At 41.2% G+C, this 17,435-nt stretch overlaps 3 protein-coding genes across 4 annotated transcripts in view; 1 reads left to right on the forward strand and 2 right to left on the reverse strand.

Annotated features, from left to right (window-relative positions):
* Window positions 1-17,435, forward strand: part of LOC116842535 (protein argonaute-2) — a 31,025-nt gene that overhangs the window by 829 nt on the left and 12,761 nt on the right. Inside the window, exons 2-13 of the mRNA XM_032811890.1 lie at window positions 2,256-2,623; window positions 6,317-6,433; window positions 11,716-11,853; window positions 11,989-12,269; window positions 12,366-12,672; window positions 12,754-12,976; window positions 13,076-13,223; window positions 13,360-13,623; window positions 14,782-15,100; window positions 15,542-15,893; window positions 16,546-16,879; window positions 16,981-17,180. Coding sequence (XP_032667781.1) covers window positions 6,322-6,433; window positions 11,716-11,853; window positions 11,989-12,269; window positions 12,366-12,672; window positions 12,754-12,976; window positions 13,076-13,223; window positions 13,360-13,623; window positions 14,782-15,100; window positions 15,542-15,893; window positions 16,546-16,879; window positions 16,981-17,180 — 2,678 coding nt within the window. The 5' untranslated portion in view covers window positions 2,256-2,623; window positions 6,317-6,321. The remainder of the gene's footprint in view (window positions 1-2,255; window positions 2,624-6,316; window positions 6,434-11,715; window positions 11,854-11,988; window positions 12,270-12,365; window positions 12,673-12,753; window positions 12,977-13,075; window positions 13,224-13,359; window positions 13,624-14,781; window positions 15,101-15,541; window positions 15,894-16,545; window positions 16,880-16,980; window positions 17,181-17,435) is intronic.
* LOC116842541 lies at window positions 4,384-4,887 on the reverse strand. The gene has a single exon (XM_032811903.1). It carries the CDS (start codon window positions 4,854-4,856, stop codon window positions 4,668-4,670), a length of 189 nt encoding a protein of 62 aa, XP_032667794.1. The 5' UTR covers window positions 4,857-4,887; the 3' UTR covers window positions 4,384-4,667.
* Window positions 4,890-8,072, reverse strand: LOC116842539 (39S ribosomal protein L53, mitochondrial). Of its 2 annotated transcripts, XM_032811901.1 has the most exons (4): window positions 7,818-8,072; window positions 5,925-6,037; window positions 5,264-5,507; window positions 4,890-5,030 (listed from the first exon to the last, which is right to left on the reverse strand). In XM_032811901.1, the coding sequence occupies exons 1-3, from the start codon at window positions 7,961-7,963 to the stop codon at window positions 5,302-5,304; spliced, it is 465 nt and encodes a 154-aa protein (XP_032667792.1). In that variant the 5' UTR covers window positions 7,964-8,072; the 3' UTR covers window positions 4,890-5,030; window positions 5,264-5,301. The 2 variants fall into 2 exon arrangements, with proteins under 2 accessions (XP_032667792.1, XP_032667791.1); XM_032811900.1 differs by lacking the exon at window positions 4,890-5,030 and having other exon boundaries at window positions 5,242-5,507; window positions 7,818-8,066.

The following is a 17,435-nucleotide window of genomic DNA, read 5'->3' on the forward strand; positions in this document are numbered from 1 at the left end:
TCAAACACGCGTGATTCAACGTCACTCTGCTCGTATGTACCGTGTATGTGCATACATACGTCGACTTGACGCACGAAAAATGACAGCGTCGCGCTATTCCGCAGCTCTCGAGCTTTAAAGCACCATTTGATCAAAGTTAAAACGTCGTTCGCTCGATTACTCGAAAAACAGATCCGATTGACTCTCAGTGAGTTCGCGATTGATATAAATGACGATCGTCGAGACCAATTTTCCCAATCTCGATTCGTTTTCGGTCCTAATCTCGATCTCTTTCTACGGACGAAAACACCACGTCACCAAACGCAGACCGACGTCGAGTCGAATATTTCGCGTGATCTCGATCGCGGCCGAATGTGTCGAGTTTTCCGCCGTGTACATACAAGCGAGCACATTTTCGCGGCTCGACGCTTGCCCCTCGAGAGGCGAAGCGCGCACGCGCGCGCGGAAACGTCAAGTCGCGCGAGTACCGCTCGACGCGAGTTCGCGCGGCGACCGGTTCGACGACCCAATTTCTTTTCTTGTCGTTTGCGACACGACGAAAACACAAAACACACGGAAGCGTACCGAGAGCGATACGTACGTACGTAGGCGCGCGCGCGCGCGTCGTCCGTCCGTTCATCCTTCGCGTGTATGTGTGTGTGCGTGCACGCACAGCGACGTGTACGCACGCGGAAGTCGCGCGTTTCTTCCTCCGCGTTCTCCCGACTGCGCGCACCGGCCACGCGCACGCACCGTGTTAACGAAGAGGATCAATTTGACGGGGAATATCGTGCGATTTTGTTTGCGTCGGCAATTGACAGCAATTGATATTATTTGCGAAGAAACCGTATTAGATTACCGCTGCATCGAGCCGATTAATCGTGCGATAATCAATCACCGAATTGCGACGAGCACTCTTGACATTCGACGAACTTCACAACATATCCGGTATTCAGTGGGAAAATTGATTTTTTCTCTCTTTTTCTGGGAGACAAATTGTCCTTTCAGATCCTACCTAGATGCTGTTGCGGAACAGATCGAGGTAAAAGTGTCGCGACCTTTCTTCCATCGAGACTTCCTATGTACGTCTGTCTTACGTGGCCTCGCGCGAGTCGCGTTAATTCATAACATGGCGCGACGTCCGAGCAGTCGGAGCGATTGACGAGAGCGATCTTGTTGTCGTGTGTGTCTCTCGACTCAGATAAGAACACGGCGATGTGAGCGATCGTTCCGAAGAGACGTCTCTGTTCTTCCACGTTGACTCTCTCGTCTGCGCTTTCGAGAAACGCGGCAAACGTCCCAAGCGAACATGCTCGTCATCGTCGCGTGGATTACGAGAGATTCTTTCACGGCGCGCCGGTAAAATCTCCACGCCTGTGATACTCCCCGTTCATGCGCGAAACACGACGCGATATAGTAAGTCAGGGATTTCAATGAGATTCATCGTAGGTCGAATCTCGCGGGTACGAGCGAAGGAATAATGACGAATCGTGCCGTTGGTGGGCGACTCACAGCGAGTCGTCGGCGAAGTGTAAGCGGAGAAATACGCGCTCGATTTACATCATGATACGTGCCGCTTTATTGACGAACGATTCCCTCGGCTTTTGTCTTCATTTGCAACAATATCGCGAGCGAGCGCGCGCAAACGTTCGCGTTTGAACGCAAAGTTGAAATAGCACCGTGCGCGCGCGATGTCGCGACGTCGCTTGACATTTGACGACCGCCTTACGTATTGAACGTATTTTGTTTCGCGAGCACGCGCGTATTTTTCGCCTATTGTATCGGTGCAAGACTCGCCACTTGTGTCAAGGTCGTCGAAGAATAATTTATATTCGGTCCCAAAAAAAGGGATTATCCATGTCGCCTGTCTCCCTCGCTCTTTCTCTTACCGTAATATCGAATACAAACAATATTACAGCAATTTGTACACAGCAAGCATATACGGTAAATCGAAGAAGAGCCGCGAGTATTGTCATCTCGCATCTTCCCCTGTTGACTGAAAAGTATCTGATTAACTTGTAACCGGGGAATTGCGAAATTATTCGGTAGTAGTAAAAGAGGCGGAAGATTCTGAGAGAGCGTGGGTGGGAAGTTTAAATTCGCCACTGCCCGGCCCGCCTGTAAAAGGAACTCCTCACGATCGATCGATCTCGCGAGAGTGCGCCGCGCGGTTCGATAGAGAATCGCGAGGAGAGGAGAGAGAGAGAGAGAGAGAGTGCGCGCGAAGGCGACACGAGGAATAAACTCGATGTTCACATTTGCGGGTGTTGTTACAGAGAATCCGGTCACGTGTGCGTGGACATTGACGTCGAGAGCCGCAGCGAGGGATGCGATTTTCCCAAGTTCGTTCGCGAGTGACAAAGAGAGACAGATAGAGAACGGGAAAGAGAGAAAGAGAGAGACAGAGAGAAGAGCCGGCAGTGACACGACTGCCGCGCGCAGCCATGTAGCCCGCGCGGCACGGCAGGAGAAGAGACGATTACACACAGTGCGTCGTTGCGTTGTGCACGCGCGCGTGAATCGACGGGAATGCCGCAGTGAAGTGAACAACCATCGCAGAACGTAACGCGATTCTTGTGCACGTTCTACATCCAACTTGTTCTAACGTTCATCTGTCACCTGTGAGGATATACGCAAAAACAAGGTGAGAGAGAAAGAGCGTGCATGCGTACGCTAAAGAAGAGGAGGAGGAGGAGGAGGAAGAAGAAGAAGAAGCGTGATCGCGGGGATTAGAATCGATAGAATTTCGTCGAGAGTACGCGAATTTGTCTCTCAATGCCTAGAGAACGCGTCAAGTGGCTCGCTTAGTCGTGACAGTGAAAAACTGCGACAAAATTTGCACGTAGCGCGTCTGTCAGCGTATCTGTCATGTATGGTCGAAGATAGCAACTCGCCGAAATTGCGATCGTTTCGATCCCCGATTTTTTGCATTGGTGCGTCGCTCGGCTCTTTCAAGACTCGGCCGATTATTTATCCAATTATCGCGTCTCAGTTGTCTCTTTTTCTTGCATTTTTGTCGTAACGATGAAATTTAAATTTATGGACATACACACGGTATTCGGTGTACGAAAATATACATGCTATTTTGGTCGAGAGATATATTTAGAGATATGCGTGTTTTTATTGTCTTGAAAGATTTAACGGCGCCAGTAAGTTGTTTTATGGATCTGCAGCTACGTTTCAAATCTTTACACTTTGATACCTCTTCATTTTGTCGGCTAACTGCTGTCAATCCACTTTGACTCCACTTTTCTTTTACACAGAGAGAACTTTATAGTAAGAATCACTATAGGATTTTGTAAGCAAGAAGCAAATTGACATTCTACGAAATATGAACACTTGTCATATTTTTAGTGAAATATATTATGTTCATTTACCGACAGTCTATTCTCCTGGACTAAAAACATAGCGAAATTGAGCTGAATTTATATGAAGGAAAACTATAATATTCTCTCCATGTAGACCCTTCGCGGATTGCTGGAGACAGTTGCATGAAAAGACACATCACGAGACATTTTAAATATTATTCGCGGATTTGTTACCACGTGTATTATAATTCATAGTACCAGCAAAAAAAATGCAAAACCGAGTGTCTTGGCTTGGTGCATTACGATTTTATCACACGCGACCGTAAAACGAGTCGCGTCTCGACGCGTCCGTCTAGCTAATCTCGAACGAGTTAATCGCGAAGTAAATTTGTTCAAGCGAGACCGCGGACGGACGAGTCCTCCTTAGTTTCTTGACGATATTATTTTTCGCCGACGACGGACAGAGACACAGATTTCTCAGCAGCATGGTACAGGCACGACGGGCGTAAGAGAGATGTTCATGCTGTTGTAAATTTAAAGAGAACATACGCTCGCAAGGACGATAGCAGTACGGTCAAGGGAGACAAAGAATGAAGGGAGCGAAACGTGCACAGACGAAATGAAAGGAACAGGGGAGAGAGAGAAAGAGGAAGGAAAAGGAGGAGGAGGAGGAGGGAGAGAAAGAGGTGGACAGAAGAAAGGAGAGGCACACAACACTCGGTGAACTTGAGAAACGAGAATCGCACCGGCTTACCGAACTTCTCGTAGATATTTCACGCGCCTTCTTTCGCGCATTTCGCTGTTAATCGTGCAGAAAGATTGAGATTCAGCCTGAAATTTCTCACTTATGTTGTTATTGTTTCTGTGTACTTTTTAACTCGCCGTCGCAATTTGCTTTTGTATACTCTTCAATTCCTTTTCACAGTTTTTATCCTTTTTTTTTCTTTTTGTAAATAATGATATGTATTTGAAAGAAAATTACACGAGATGACGAAACAATAAACACAAATTGAATCACGTGTGAGTGCGTATGTGTGTAGGTTTGTTTCCGCAATATATATATATATATATATATATATATATATCTTGCACAAAGTTTTCAACATCTTTTTAGTATTTTATTATCATCAGAGCCAGAACGGTTTTTGACATGTATTACACTTACAAAATCGTCTCTCCTTGCAATGCTACGCAGAGAGCTTGTCGCTTTAATTACGTGAGAACGAGATGATTTAGTGACTAAAGGTTTGCGTGGCTACGACGCGCGTACAAAAAAAAACTCAATAGCTGTGACATCGAATGCATAGAAATTGAGTTGGTTGACATTGAGGAAGTACGTCGGACGTCATCTTGTGAATCGAACTCGCCGTTCGCAGTCTTTTAGTCAACGGGATGTAAGGTGATGAATCTCGAGAGAATAAATGCTACCAGAAAGGTACCCGCGACAAAACAAATCACAAAAATGTACCATGTTTCCTCGTCAAACACGTCGGTGAAAGCTGGAACATGACTGTAGAGCGTGTCGATAAGTCTTATATTGTAACCTTTACTTTCCGTCTGCTTGGCCATTTTTGCAGTAAATTTTCCTTCTGCAAACTTAAAAAACTAGCACGCGTTGCGTCTAGATGTTTGTCGTTTCTACGGTCGGGTGCAGTCGACGAACCGAGTTTTATCTCGAGCGTGTTAATTGAATTAATACAGTTCGGGCTATTTTTATTTGATCGCTAAGACCTAGCAGAGACCCTGGAAGAATACAAAACGACGGTTACTGTCGATACTCGATTTCTTTGTCTTAAAACAAATTCAAGCGCAAAAAATAATTGAAATAAAATTTTGTATCGTCTATCGACGATTAACAATTTTGTCCGAGTCGGCGCGATTACCTGAGCTAACTATTGTTTTCGCAAAAGATCTCTCAGCGATCTCGCTGAAGGTGCAATTTAGAAGTATCACGCTCGACAAAATCGATTTATTACCAGCCACACAAACAATTTGACAATTGTCGCCAATGAGCTTATAAAAACACTCCTCTACGTTTGCTCCCTTCTTTTATCTTAATCCTTCGTCTTCGCTTTTTCTTCTTTTCCTCGAGCGCTTTTCCTCGAGCCTCGAGCTCGACCGGATCGGGCTCTACTAAAGAGGTGATGTGCTTGTTGTAAAGCTCCAAAATATTCAGACACGTCAAAAGACCCGTTTTAAATATCACTTTTTCACCTGACTCTGAAAAGTAAACAAGCCAATGACCCATTTGCTCGTTACGCTGCGTTGCGTAAGCACGATGATGGATGAAAATGTGAAAAGGTATAAAAGAAAAAAAATCTACGTGCGAACAATTCTCCTCTTCCCCCTCCCCTACCCCCGACAAATAATCATCCGCACTTGTAACTGTCAATTTGTTCGCGGCAAGCGGATTTCTAATCGAGCTGACTGCTTCGTCAGATGGAACGCACGGACGAGGTCCCGTTCCAGACAATTATCATCCTATATTGTCTTCGAGATATTGTTTTTTTTTTATACCTTTTCTAGTTCTATACGCTATGACGTTTACATGACAAGTGAATTTTGCGAGAACACTGATATACTCGGTTGCATGAGAAACGGTGACTTGGAATGCGTAATATGTCTTGCCATACTCACGAAGACTGAACGTGACGCTCGGATCCGAACGATCGCACACGATCTCCGTTTTCAGCGAACAGTACGGATTTGTCGCGAGGGTTTTCGAGCCGGTAATGTAAAACAGAAAATCTCTGCAAGTAAAGAAAAAAACGTTACGCGCATTGACCTCGTGTACATATATATATTTTTTTTTGTCCGTTGCAACGTTAGCGTTGATTTCAACGTGCGGGAGCGATCGAATTGCGCTCGATCTTACGTTTCGTTCCTTTCGTCGTTCTTTTTTTCTTTCTTTTTCTATCGCCCGTTTTCTTTATTTTCGGTCAATCTCGCGGCCTCGGTTCGCAAGCGATGCGATTCGCTTTAACGTTCTTTTGCCAACTTTGTTTCATCAATGTGTCGTTTCTTTCTAGGCAGAATGGCACAAATGGAGCAGCAATTACCGCTTCCAATGCCAGATTTAAGTACCCTACGTATAACCACAGCCGTCTCCATGCTTGGCAAAGCATACGGATGTGGCCAATGCAGCGGTAAGTCACATTTCACATTTGTTTAAACAACGAGGTACACGGCATCGTGTTGCAACGAGACGCAAAAAGAATCAGGCTCCATCGTCGCGTGCGCTCGATACCTTTTTTTTCTATTATACGCACACGCACAGTGACGAGACGGCAATAATTTTCCTCGGCTTTAAATATTTGCCCAAAGCAATTACTTGGGAACGTATTTATAGCTCCAAGTAGATTAGATCTCGCCCGTGTAAACTTATTGTTACGCCCCGGACTCTCGGTTTACACCGTCGAGGTGAACTTCCGTGTTAACGGCTCGATTATCGATCGCGAGTCGAAACAAATGGTCGGATTCGAGGAGATTATGTAGATAAGAAAGAGAAAAAAGAACTTTAGACAAGGGTCGTACTCTTTCGCAACGTCATCATAGCCGTGTACTCGAAGACGGCTTTATCTCGTAATTCAATATTAAGGGAAGGTGGATGATTCACGTCGTTCGATATCGAGCGCAGCCTCGTTTGTGCACAAATGTCAAAATCTCACACGGTATTGCGAGCTTGCAGGCAAGGGAGAGACGGAGAAAGAGAGAAAGAAAGTGAGAAAGGGGCGAACACACGTCTGTCGCTCCTTTCCTTTTTTTTTTACCTCTCACGTTGCGGTACGCGTTTGTAACGCGGCTTATCCTGGGTAACGCGAGGCTCACGGACGACTCGAGAGAATTTTCCGTGGTTAGAAGAAGGGCCTTTCACGACCAACAACACGCGCACGATCGAGACACTTTTCTATAAATAACGGGGCTGCGCATCGTCTGCTAGCGTAACGAGGGGCTGCGAGTTGCGCGTGCGTGCGTTATCGACGTCACCGGCAGCTAACCTAACCCAACCCAAAGCTAAGCTGACTCGTCCCGGCGATTGATCACTGTTCGCTCAAACCTTTCGAAGAACATGATTTCGTACCGAACTACACTTCTCTCTTTGGTAGAACAGCATGGAAAAGAAAAAAAAGAAGTTACCGACACTTTAATAAATCATTGATCCACGTTCAACCCGGGTTTCGTTTGTGTTGTCCTCTATGGAGGATTTGTTTACCTCCGTTCCGAACCTAACTTGAATGTTTACTCGACTGTACTTGACACTAAACAGAAACCGCGTGCTATAACTCAAATTCACTTGGAATAAGTTCGTTTTTCTCTCTTCTTTGTTCGGGGAGTTGTGCAAGTCGGGAGATTAAAGAAAGAAACGATTGTCTCCATGGCGCATTTCATGTTTTCCGATATCGCCGTCTCAGAAATCAGTAGAGTACAGGTGCATCACACAAGCATCATCGTCGAAATCGCGCATTTGACGGTGCCCGCGCAAGAGAACACCGTGGCGCTCCGGTGCGCGGACAACTTCAGAGAACTAACCTCGTAGGCTTGACATTCTCATGGAACGGGTCGAGACGCACATTGATCCTTTTGACTGGCTTTAAGTTGACGCTCCTTAGTTGCTTCAGAATGGAACTGATCACGCCGCCGGAACGCGTGCGACAGCCGCTGAAGGGGATCGACATTTTGTGCTACGATGAGAGCACGCGATCCTGCCTTACGACGTATCGCTCGTTACCACTGCCGGAAGTTGCCGCGCCAATGCTGCCAATCTGCGTTATATCCCCGTGCTGCCGCTGACGGTGTCGGCGCCACCGGGCGCCGATCATGCGCAATGACTTCTGCGACGATACAGATCATTATCGGAACCGATGATTTTTCTTACGTTTTTCGTTAAATTTTTTTTTCTTATTTTAACTCTTTTTTTATTTTAAGCTCTTTCGGTATTCGTTGGATTCACGTCGAACACGACTTATCCACTTGTGAATCGACTGTTTGGTTTTTCGTCAAGTCTCAAATATATACACACACACATATACCCCACACAGCAGAAATGTCCCAAATACATATTATAAAGATATTTCAATATCTATAGCATATCCCTATAATATATTCGGGACATTTCTGCTGTGTAAGACAGAATATACCTGGGACGATAGCTTTATATCTAGTACGAGCTTTAAAAATGACGCATAAAATGTCTTTAAGATGTCTTAGTTATGCTTATGACATCTGAAAGATGTATCATAAAGATGACTAAAGGGCATTTTAAAGTCATCTTATGCGTCATTTTTAGAGTTCATGCTGTTTGGGTATATAAGCCTATATAAAACTCTATTGTATGTATAAATTAGGTCAAATTGAACACAAAATTTCTTTACCATTTTGCAAAAACAATCACGTAAAATTTTGAGTTATTGATTAAAGCAAATTGCTCGCGCGGGATACAATGAGTGTGTAAGCACGATTCACGTTGCATACAGATCAAACTGGACGAGAATGTCCACCATTTTATAAGTAACCACGTAGATTTTTTTAGTTATCAATTGAAAAAGTTTGGCGAATAATCACGCACAATCGTTCGTTAATCTTCTTTAATTAATAAATTTAATTAATAACAAAAATCTACGTAGTTGCTAAATAACAGGATTTTTTTGTTCAATTTAACCTGATCTACATTAGAGTTTTATATGTAGTCATCATCAGTTACTTGGTATCTCATTTCAAGCTTGGACAAGAATTGGACAGTTATAGAAAAGAGGTTGCAACACTTTCACCTTCATGAATTCCAGGACGTATCCGGTATCCAGTAGGAAAAGTTGTTTTTCAGTAATCCTCAAAAGATAAATTTTCCTGTTGGATACTAGAAAAAAAGTGTCGCGACTTTTCTTCTATTGATTGAATATTGAGTGCGGTCAAATTACGCTTATCAACTAAATATTACCGCGGAGATGAAATGTGATGAAAAGTCTAACGGTAATAAAAGTAACGACGTGCTGGTCGAGTCTTTTTATGATCGGTAACAGTCTATTTATTATCTCGTTAACCGGATCTATAAGAAAGTTATTACCTGCGATATATCACACTACCCCTTGCGCAGCATTATCGTCAACGAACATGCGCGTTTCACGCAAAGAGGTATTTTGCACGAAGAAAAAAAATTGCCTATCTATTGTTCGCGATCGACAGAATCGATAATGGAACGTTAAAACGCGGAATATACCGGCAAAGGTCTACGCACATTGTACGCATATCCCCTTCACGTCGAATATTCTCATATGGTTTTCGAATCTTGTTATGTCCCGCGTAATAATAATGAGATGTAGCGGGCGACACGATTGTAACTGGAGGCGCGAAAAATTCTCAAGCGCCATTCGCGCACCCATTGGCCGCGGCGCGACCAATGAACGCCGCGCTAGCGGACGCCATTGCGAAGGGCAGTAGTCTCGGTTTGGTGTCGTTCGCAGTGTGTGTTGTGGGGAAGCGTGTAGTGCGGCCAGTGGGTCTTGTGTTAAATTTTTTACTTATTTATTAGTGGTTATCTGGTCTTATTCGTCCGGCGGTCGCGACAATGTATCCTGCAGGACAACGTGAGTATCCTGGTGTCGCCGTACCCGCCCGGGATGGCCGCGGAGACCCTGTAAACAAGTCCTCGCTGACGTCCGCTGACGAGAGAACGAGCGAGCGTACGCTCGCCAGTGAACGAACTTCCTCAGCGCGGACGCAGCGTCCCCCGAGCGCTTCCTGGCCCTTCGTTGCATGCCCATCGACGACCCCGTCCGCTTCCGGGAACTTGGCGCATGCATCGCGACTCCTTCGTGGAAAAAATGACTCGTTAAATGACCTCGGATGAACCTCGCTCAACAGGCGCGCGTGTCGTCACTCGTCTGCGATCCGTTAGACGTCTCAGGCTGAATCGCGCGGACAAGCCCCACTGCATTAGCTAATCCTGGTCTAACGACTCGCTATCTCTCTTTAGATTATGCTTTTTATCTATGAGACACGCAGAGACGGGAAGATAGACTTAATCAAGATTGTGTTGGCTGACCACTAACATGACACCTGAAAACCTGAGACTGAGCTGTGCTCTCTCTGGGTTGTCCGATTAATTCATTATTTTCCTCACCTTCCTTCTTTTCCACGTCTCATTTAAGTTTAAGTTTACACTGTAGAAAAAAAAAATTGATGTTCAGTTTAGACCAAATAAGCGTTGATTGTTGATGCGCAGCCCAAATATTCAAGTCACAAGACTCATTAAGAAAAGATTGCCTTGAGTTAGATAGTGTATTTCTCAGAAACAGTTGTCTAAACAGCAGCGATGTAAGCTCTGTATCATAAAAGAAACTAATGAATATAATTCAACCCAGCATATAGTAGTGATAACGAGTAAAAGTTTTTCACTCTTCACTATGATTCTATTACTATTAGCTTTGATACTTTGTTTAAAATAGATATTTGTAAGTTATGCTTCTGTTTATTTTGTCTTCTATTCTCGTCTTAGGACCTAAAGAGAGGAAATATCTTTGGTTCAAGATAGGAGAATTATATTACTGATGTGAATTTTATAATTGAGCTCTATAAAGACATATATGCCTTTATAGCTATAGTTGTTGTGCAATATATATATATATATATATATATATATATATATATATATGCTTGATTGAAATGAAGCAATGTTATTTTTGCATAATATATAGCAGTAATAAATTGTTACGTGTTATGTTGAGTAATTTTCTATTACACAAAGTTAATAGTTGCACCATATTGATAAAGAATTTTCTAGTATATATTGTGTCAATTAGTATTTATGAAAAATTATTTAATTTAAAAATTGAATAGGCACTTTTAGCTTCTACAATGTTACTATTTTAAATGCTCTATGGATCATGTTTTCCATTAATAAGTCTACATATGAGTACGTGTCACTTTGTTTGATATTTATATTAATACAAAAAATTAAAGCATATTTTGTCAATCTTAAATTATAATTATTTTAAATCATCTTGTTAAATATGTACATACATTTTTCTACATTCAATTATGATCACTGATATTCTGTGTTAAAAAAAGAATAAAAAGAGGAATATACAGATACTGTAATCTGTTGTTTAGCTTCTGCTTAAGATCTTTTTTTAAGCATTGAATATTCAACGCATCAAGTAATGATTTAATTGTATGCTTTATGGATAATACTATTACATATAGAAATACTGTTGTACCTGCTAAATTGAAAGAAATAGTTTAAAGAAGTAATCTAACTTTAAGAAATAATCTAATCAAATTAAGAAAAAAGATAAAAAGTGAAGAGTTATAATATATTTGCAAAATAATATTGTTTTTAATCTTACGTAAACGTATGTATATATATATATGCAAGGCTGATATTTTTTATCAACATTTAACAAGTGTTTTATGTTATTTTGTATTTTTGTAGCACCCCCACCTGGGCCGTCAACGAGCGGTGGTTCTGTTGGGGCAGCTGGAGCAGCTGCTAGCAGTGTCGCAGCTCCTAGTTCCATGGGGCTTGTACCCGCACAACAGCCACACCCTCCTCAAGCATCAGAACTGCCAAGTAAGAATCCATATCTATTCTACCACTGTGCACATACGAATGATACACTCTCTAGCATAATATTACGTTATACATAAAAGAGATTAATGAATCACCTGTTTTTCCTTACACAAATTATTCTTTTATTCTTCGTAGCGTTTACATGCCCTCGGAGACCAAATATAGGACGAGAAGGTAGACCGATTGGCTTGAGAGCCAATCACTTCCAAATTACTATGCCACGCGGCTATGTACATCACTATGACATTAATATACAACCTGACAAATGCCCTCGGAAAGTTAATAGAGAAATCATAGAGACTATGGTTCATGCATATACTAAAATATTTGGAACTCTCAAGCCTGTGTTTGATGGCAGAAATAACTTGTACACAAGGGACCCCTTGCCCATTGGTAGTGATAAATTAGAATTAGAGGTAAGTTACTATTTTTGGCCATAATGTAGCTGTGAGGCTTTGGATATTACGCAACTTGTGATAGCTGCTACAATTATTGTTTCTTTTTTTTTATAGGTCACACTGCCTGGTGAGGGTAAAGACAGAGTTTTTAGAGTGGTTATAAAGTGGTTGGCGCAGGTTTCATTATTTGCTTTAGAAGAGGCTCTTGAAGGACGTACTAGACAAATTCCGTATGACGCTATACTCGCTTTAGACGTTGTAATGAGGCATTTACCATCTATGACATACACTCCAGTAGGTAGATCGTTCTTTAGTACTCCGGATGGGTACTATCATCCATTAGGTGGGGGCAGAGAGGTATGGTTCGGATTCCATCAGTCGGTGAGACCGTCACAATGGAAGATGATGTTAAATATCGATGGTAAGCAAAGAAAGAAATGTTCGATTCGCACTCGTATTTTGTGATCTTTCATCACTCACCTGTTTTCCTTTGTACATCCAGTTTCTGCCACCGCTTTCTACAAAGCACAACCGGTCATAGAATTTATGTGCGAGGTATTAGATATACGAGATATCAACGAACAGAGGAAACCACTAACGGATTCTCAGAGAGTGAAATTTACCAAAGAAATAAAGGGTCTCAAGATCGAGATAACTCACTGCGGAGCTATGAAACGAAAATACAGAGTGTGCAATGTTACACGTAAACCAGCCCAAATGCAATCGTAAGCGCATCTCAAAGCGAAACATACTAATAAACATAATATCGTGTCGGGTACTTAAAATGCAACCGGAAATACATGCTTCGTCTCAATTGATTACAGATTTCCGCTGCAACTGGAAAATGGGCAGACAGTCGAGTGTACGGTTGCCAAATACTTCTTAGACAAATACAAAATGAAGTTGCGCTTCCCACATCTTCCCTGCTTGCAAGTTGGCCAAGAACACAAACACACGTATCTGCCACTCGAGGTATGCCGCGCGAAATCTTATCTCAAATCTCAGCGACGTTGATTTCTCGCGAGACTATTAGTTAATTAGAAAATATACTTCGAATTATTAGATAATTAAATATTGAAAATGACGCGACTTTCTTTTTGCTGCGAAGGTTTGCAATATCGTTGCCGGACAACGTTGCATTAAGAAGTTGACCGACATGCAGACTTCGACTATGATCAAGGCAACCGCACGTTCTGCGCCAGATCGTGAACGAGAAATCAACAATCTGGTTAGAAGGGCTGATTTCAACAACGACTCTTACGTACAAGAATTTGGGCTGACTATATCGAATAATATGATGGAAGTCAGAGGTCGTGTTCTACCTCCGCCCAAACTGCAGTACGGAGGGCGCGTAAGTTCCCTCAGTGGACAGGTGAGAAACTTCCAACTAAATCAGTCAGGTCTAGCCGAATTACGCATTTATAGAGGCTGATGATTTTATTGATTTTTGTAGACATCAGTTTTCTCGTAACGTCGGTGATCTGTTTCTTCGACAAATATTATAGATCGTTTATTATCTATTTTCTATGTTCTCTTTTCTTCTGTAATTTGCAAATTGATGCTATTAACTGGCGAAAGATATCTGATGTTTTTTGCGCTAGTCGTTATTCTCGATTTCGTTGTGTCTAATTCTTCCTCGCGGGGAACGTGGCAGAACGTAGCGAAGATTTGACTCCCACTGAACTCCTGTTGGAAGCGTAGTACAATTCTATTGCTTTTACTTCTTTAGCGTGTGTTCTGTTTCTTCGCAGTTCGCGCGTTTCCACGTACTTCTCAATTTTCAAAATCTACAATTCTTTTCTCGTTGCTGAAAGTCTTTCGTTCTTTCCCTCGCATTGTTTTAAAATTCGGGAAGGTGAGTTCAGTTTTTCTAGCGGGAAATAATTGATAAAACTTATCTTTTCTTACGTCTCGTGTGCAATAGCGTTTGCAAAATTTGTATTCTATAATGTATGTTATATATCGTGCTGATAATATCGTCGATATTTTAGTAACGAAATTATACCTCTACACATGTAGCCAAAAGTTGTCAAATGAATACATGGGTTCTACACCTGGTTGATTTGATATTTGGGCTGCTAGTGTAATGAGCATTCATCTTGTTACTGTAGCATACAAGTGTTTGTTGTTGTGAGATAAATTATAGGCGATAAATGTGAAGGATACAGCTGTTCTGGAATATTAGTAGTAGAACAAAGTTGTAGTTACGGTTTACAAATGTAACTAATGTTACATTTGCAGTCCGATATCACCTGCGAAAATTCGATGCTATCAGTATTCTTTCTATGCAGCGTATTGATGATTCTTGATTATCTCTATAAATTATCCTCACCACTTAAATTTCCGTAATTACATTTTGGTTTGTTCTCTATTCAATTAGTTGCGCTATATTATCGATAAAGAAAAAAGAAAAACAAACGAGAGAAAAGTATGCGTATGCGTGTGAAAACACTGATGCATCCACTGCGTCAATTGTATGTCGCTTGAACGAGTCGTTTGAATGCTCAATAATGTATATCTTTCCCTTAAGACGAAGCAGCAAGCGATGCCTAATCAAGGCGTATGGGATATGCGCGGCAAGCAATTCTTCACCGGAGTGGAGATCAGAGTGTGGGCGATCGCTTGCTTTGCGCCACAGAGAACGGTGCGCGAAGACGCGTTACGCTCGTTTACGACGCAACTTCAGAAAATTAGCAATGACGCCGGCATGCCTATCATCGGGCAGCCATGCTTTTGTAAATACGCCACCGGACCAGATCAAGTTGAACCCATGTTTAGATACTTGAAATCAACTTTCCAAGCGTTGCAGCTAGTTTGCGTTGTACTACCAGGCAAAACTCCTGTTTATGGTAACTATATTACTACACTACATAAAAAAAAAAATATGTATATATATATATATATATATATATATATATATATATATATATATATAATATGAGAATGTAGTATTTGAATTTATAACTGTCCCGGATCTAATTGCCCATTTTTCATCTGTAGAATATTGAACGGAGTAATTTAACTTCATTAAGGAACTTTTTAAGAAAAGTTATTAGTTTTCTAATCGGCTGTAATGCAAGATTTATTAAATTATTACTAAATTTTCTTAAAGGACTTGTCAAGACATTAATGTTTTCTTAAATTATTTTATAATTGTTGATATCAAAATTTTTATTAATAGAAATTTCAAATTGCCCAAAAATACTTGCAGAGAAAGTGGCTCGGTAGATCTGGTGTCAATCGTGTAATTATCACAAATACTTGAAACAAGTAAGCTCTTTGTTTTCCAGCCGAGGTGAAAAGAGTAGGAGATACATTGTTGGGTATGGCAACTCAATGCGTACAGGCGAAAAATGTTAACAAGACTTCACCGCAGACGTTATCTAATCTCTGTCTTAAGATAAATGTCAAATTAGGAGGCATCAATAGCATCTTAGTACCTAGCATAAGACCGAAAGTGTTTAACGAACCAGTTATATTTCTTGGGGCCGACGTAACTCATCCTCCAGCCGGCGACAACAAGAAACCCAGCATAGCCGCTGTGGTGGGTAGTATGGACGCTCACCCATCTCGATATGCAGCAACCGTCAGAGTTCAACAGCATAGACAAGAGATTATCCAGGAACTTAGTTCGATGGTTAGGTAAGTGTACTTTGAGTTACATTGTAATTCACGAAATATTGTGACCAAAACGTTTAATGGGTTTCTCTATAGTAATGATATATATATACACACACGAATATATATACACACACACAAAAGTGTGTATGTGTGTACACACATATCTGAGAGATAAATCAGGTTAATCGTGACAAGTACATGTGATACAAGTAAATACTTCTATATTATAATCATTCTTCTATGATGTGTAATAATAATAATAATAATAATTGTGATTAATTAATATCGATCATATATCAATCAATAATAGCTTTTATAATATAAAAATTTCTCAATAACACGCGGTAACTATGAGATATGTATAATAATTATAATGAATATAATTATAATAAGTATTATAATAAGTAAATATACGTTATATATATATATATATATATATATAATAATCATGATATTATTGAAAAAATAATATTGTCGATTATATTATTAAAGAATATATTTCTGATAACACATAAATAAACGTTGTGTTATAATAAATATTATGCTATTTTATGAAATCAATCTGATATTTATTATTGCTTTGTTGTTACATTTATTGTTACATTTTTCTTCTATTTTATGCTCTCAAGAGTGATATTGTATAACGACATTCTTTCTTTTCTTTTTCTTCAAGGGAATTGCTTGTAATGTTCTACAAGAGTACAGGTGGATACAAACCACATAGGATAATTTTATATCGCGACGGTGTCTCCGAGGGTCAATTCCTTCACGTTCTACAACACGAATTAACTGCCATTCGTGAGGCATGTATCAAACTCGAGGCTGACTACAGACCTGGCATAACGTTCATCGTGGTGCAGAAGCGACATCACACACGTCTGTTCTGTGCAGATAAAAAAGAACAAAGCGGCAAGAGTGGTAATATCCCGGCGGGCACAACTGTTGACGTGTGTATAACTCATCCAACGGAATTCGACTTTTACCTGTGCAGTCATCAGGGTATCCAAGTAAGGATTTACATCGTTTTTTTGAAAACATGCTCATTCAGATTTGGTCATTTTAAGCTATAAGCGCTAGCAATATGCACTTACTTCTTATCGTTTCACAGGGCACATCAAGACCGTCACACTATCATGTTCTTTGGGATGATAATCATTTCGAGAGTGACGAGTTGCAGTGTCTCACATACCAACTGTGTCACACTTATGTTAGATGCACAAGATCCGTCAGTATACCAGCGCCGGCATATTACGCTCATCTCGTAGCATTCCGGGCCAGGTATCACTTGGTCGAGAAAGAGCACGACAGGTAAGTTATCGTGTTATCATTACTTTTGTTTCGTATCGCTAATGACGTAGCAGATCGCGCCATATATCGTGTAATTAAGCGAATGGCACATAGGAAAACGCATTCAAGCTAACCACATTCAAGATTTAATAATGTAACACTATCGTGTCGAAATTTTCAAGTGTGATTAATCAATTCGCTTATTGCTTAAGTTTTGCTACTTACATTTTTGTATGTGAAGCATAGTCCTTAGATTGCGGTACATTAGAGTGCGAA

Source organism: Odontomachus brunneus, unplaced genomic scaffold, assembly GCF_010583005.1.
Source record: "Odontomachus brunneus isolate Ranch 3 - 2012 unplaced genomic scaffold, Obru_v1 Obru_scaffold_025, whole genome shotgun sequence".
Classification (NCBI taxonomy): domain Eukaryota; kingdom Metazoa; phylum Arthropoda; class Insecta; order Hymenoptera; family Formicidae; genus Odontomachus; species Odontomachus brunneus.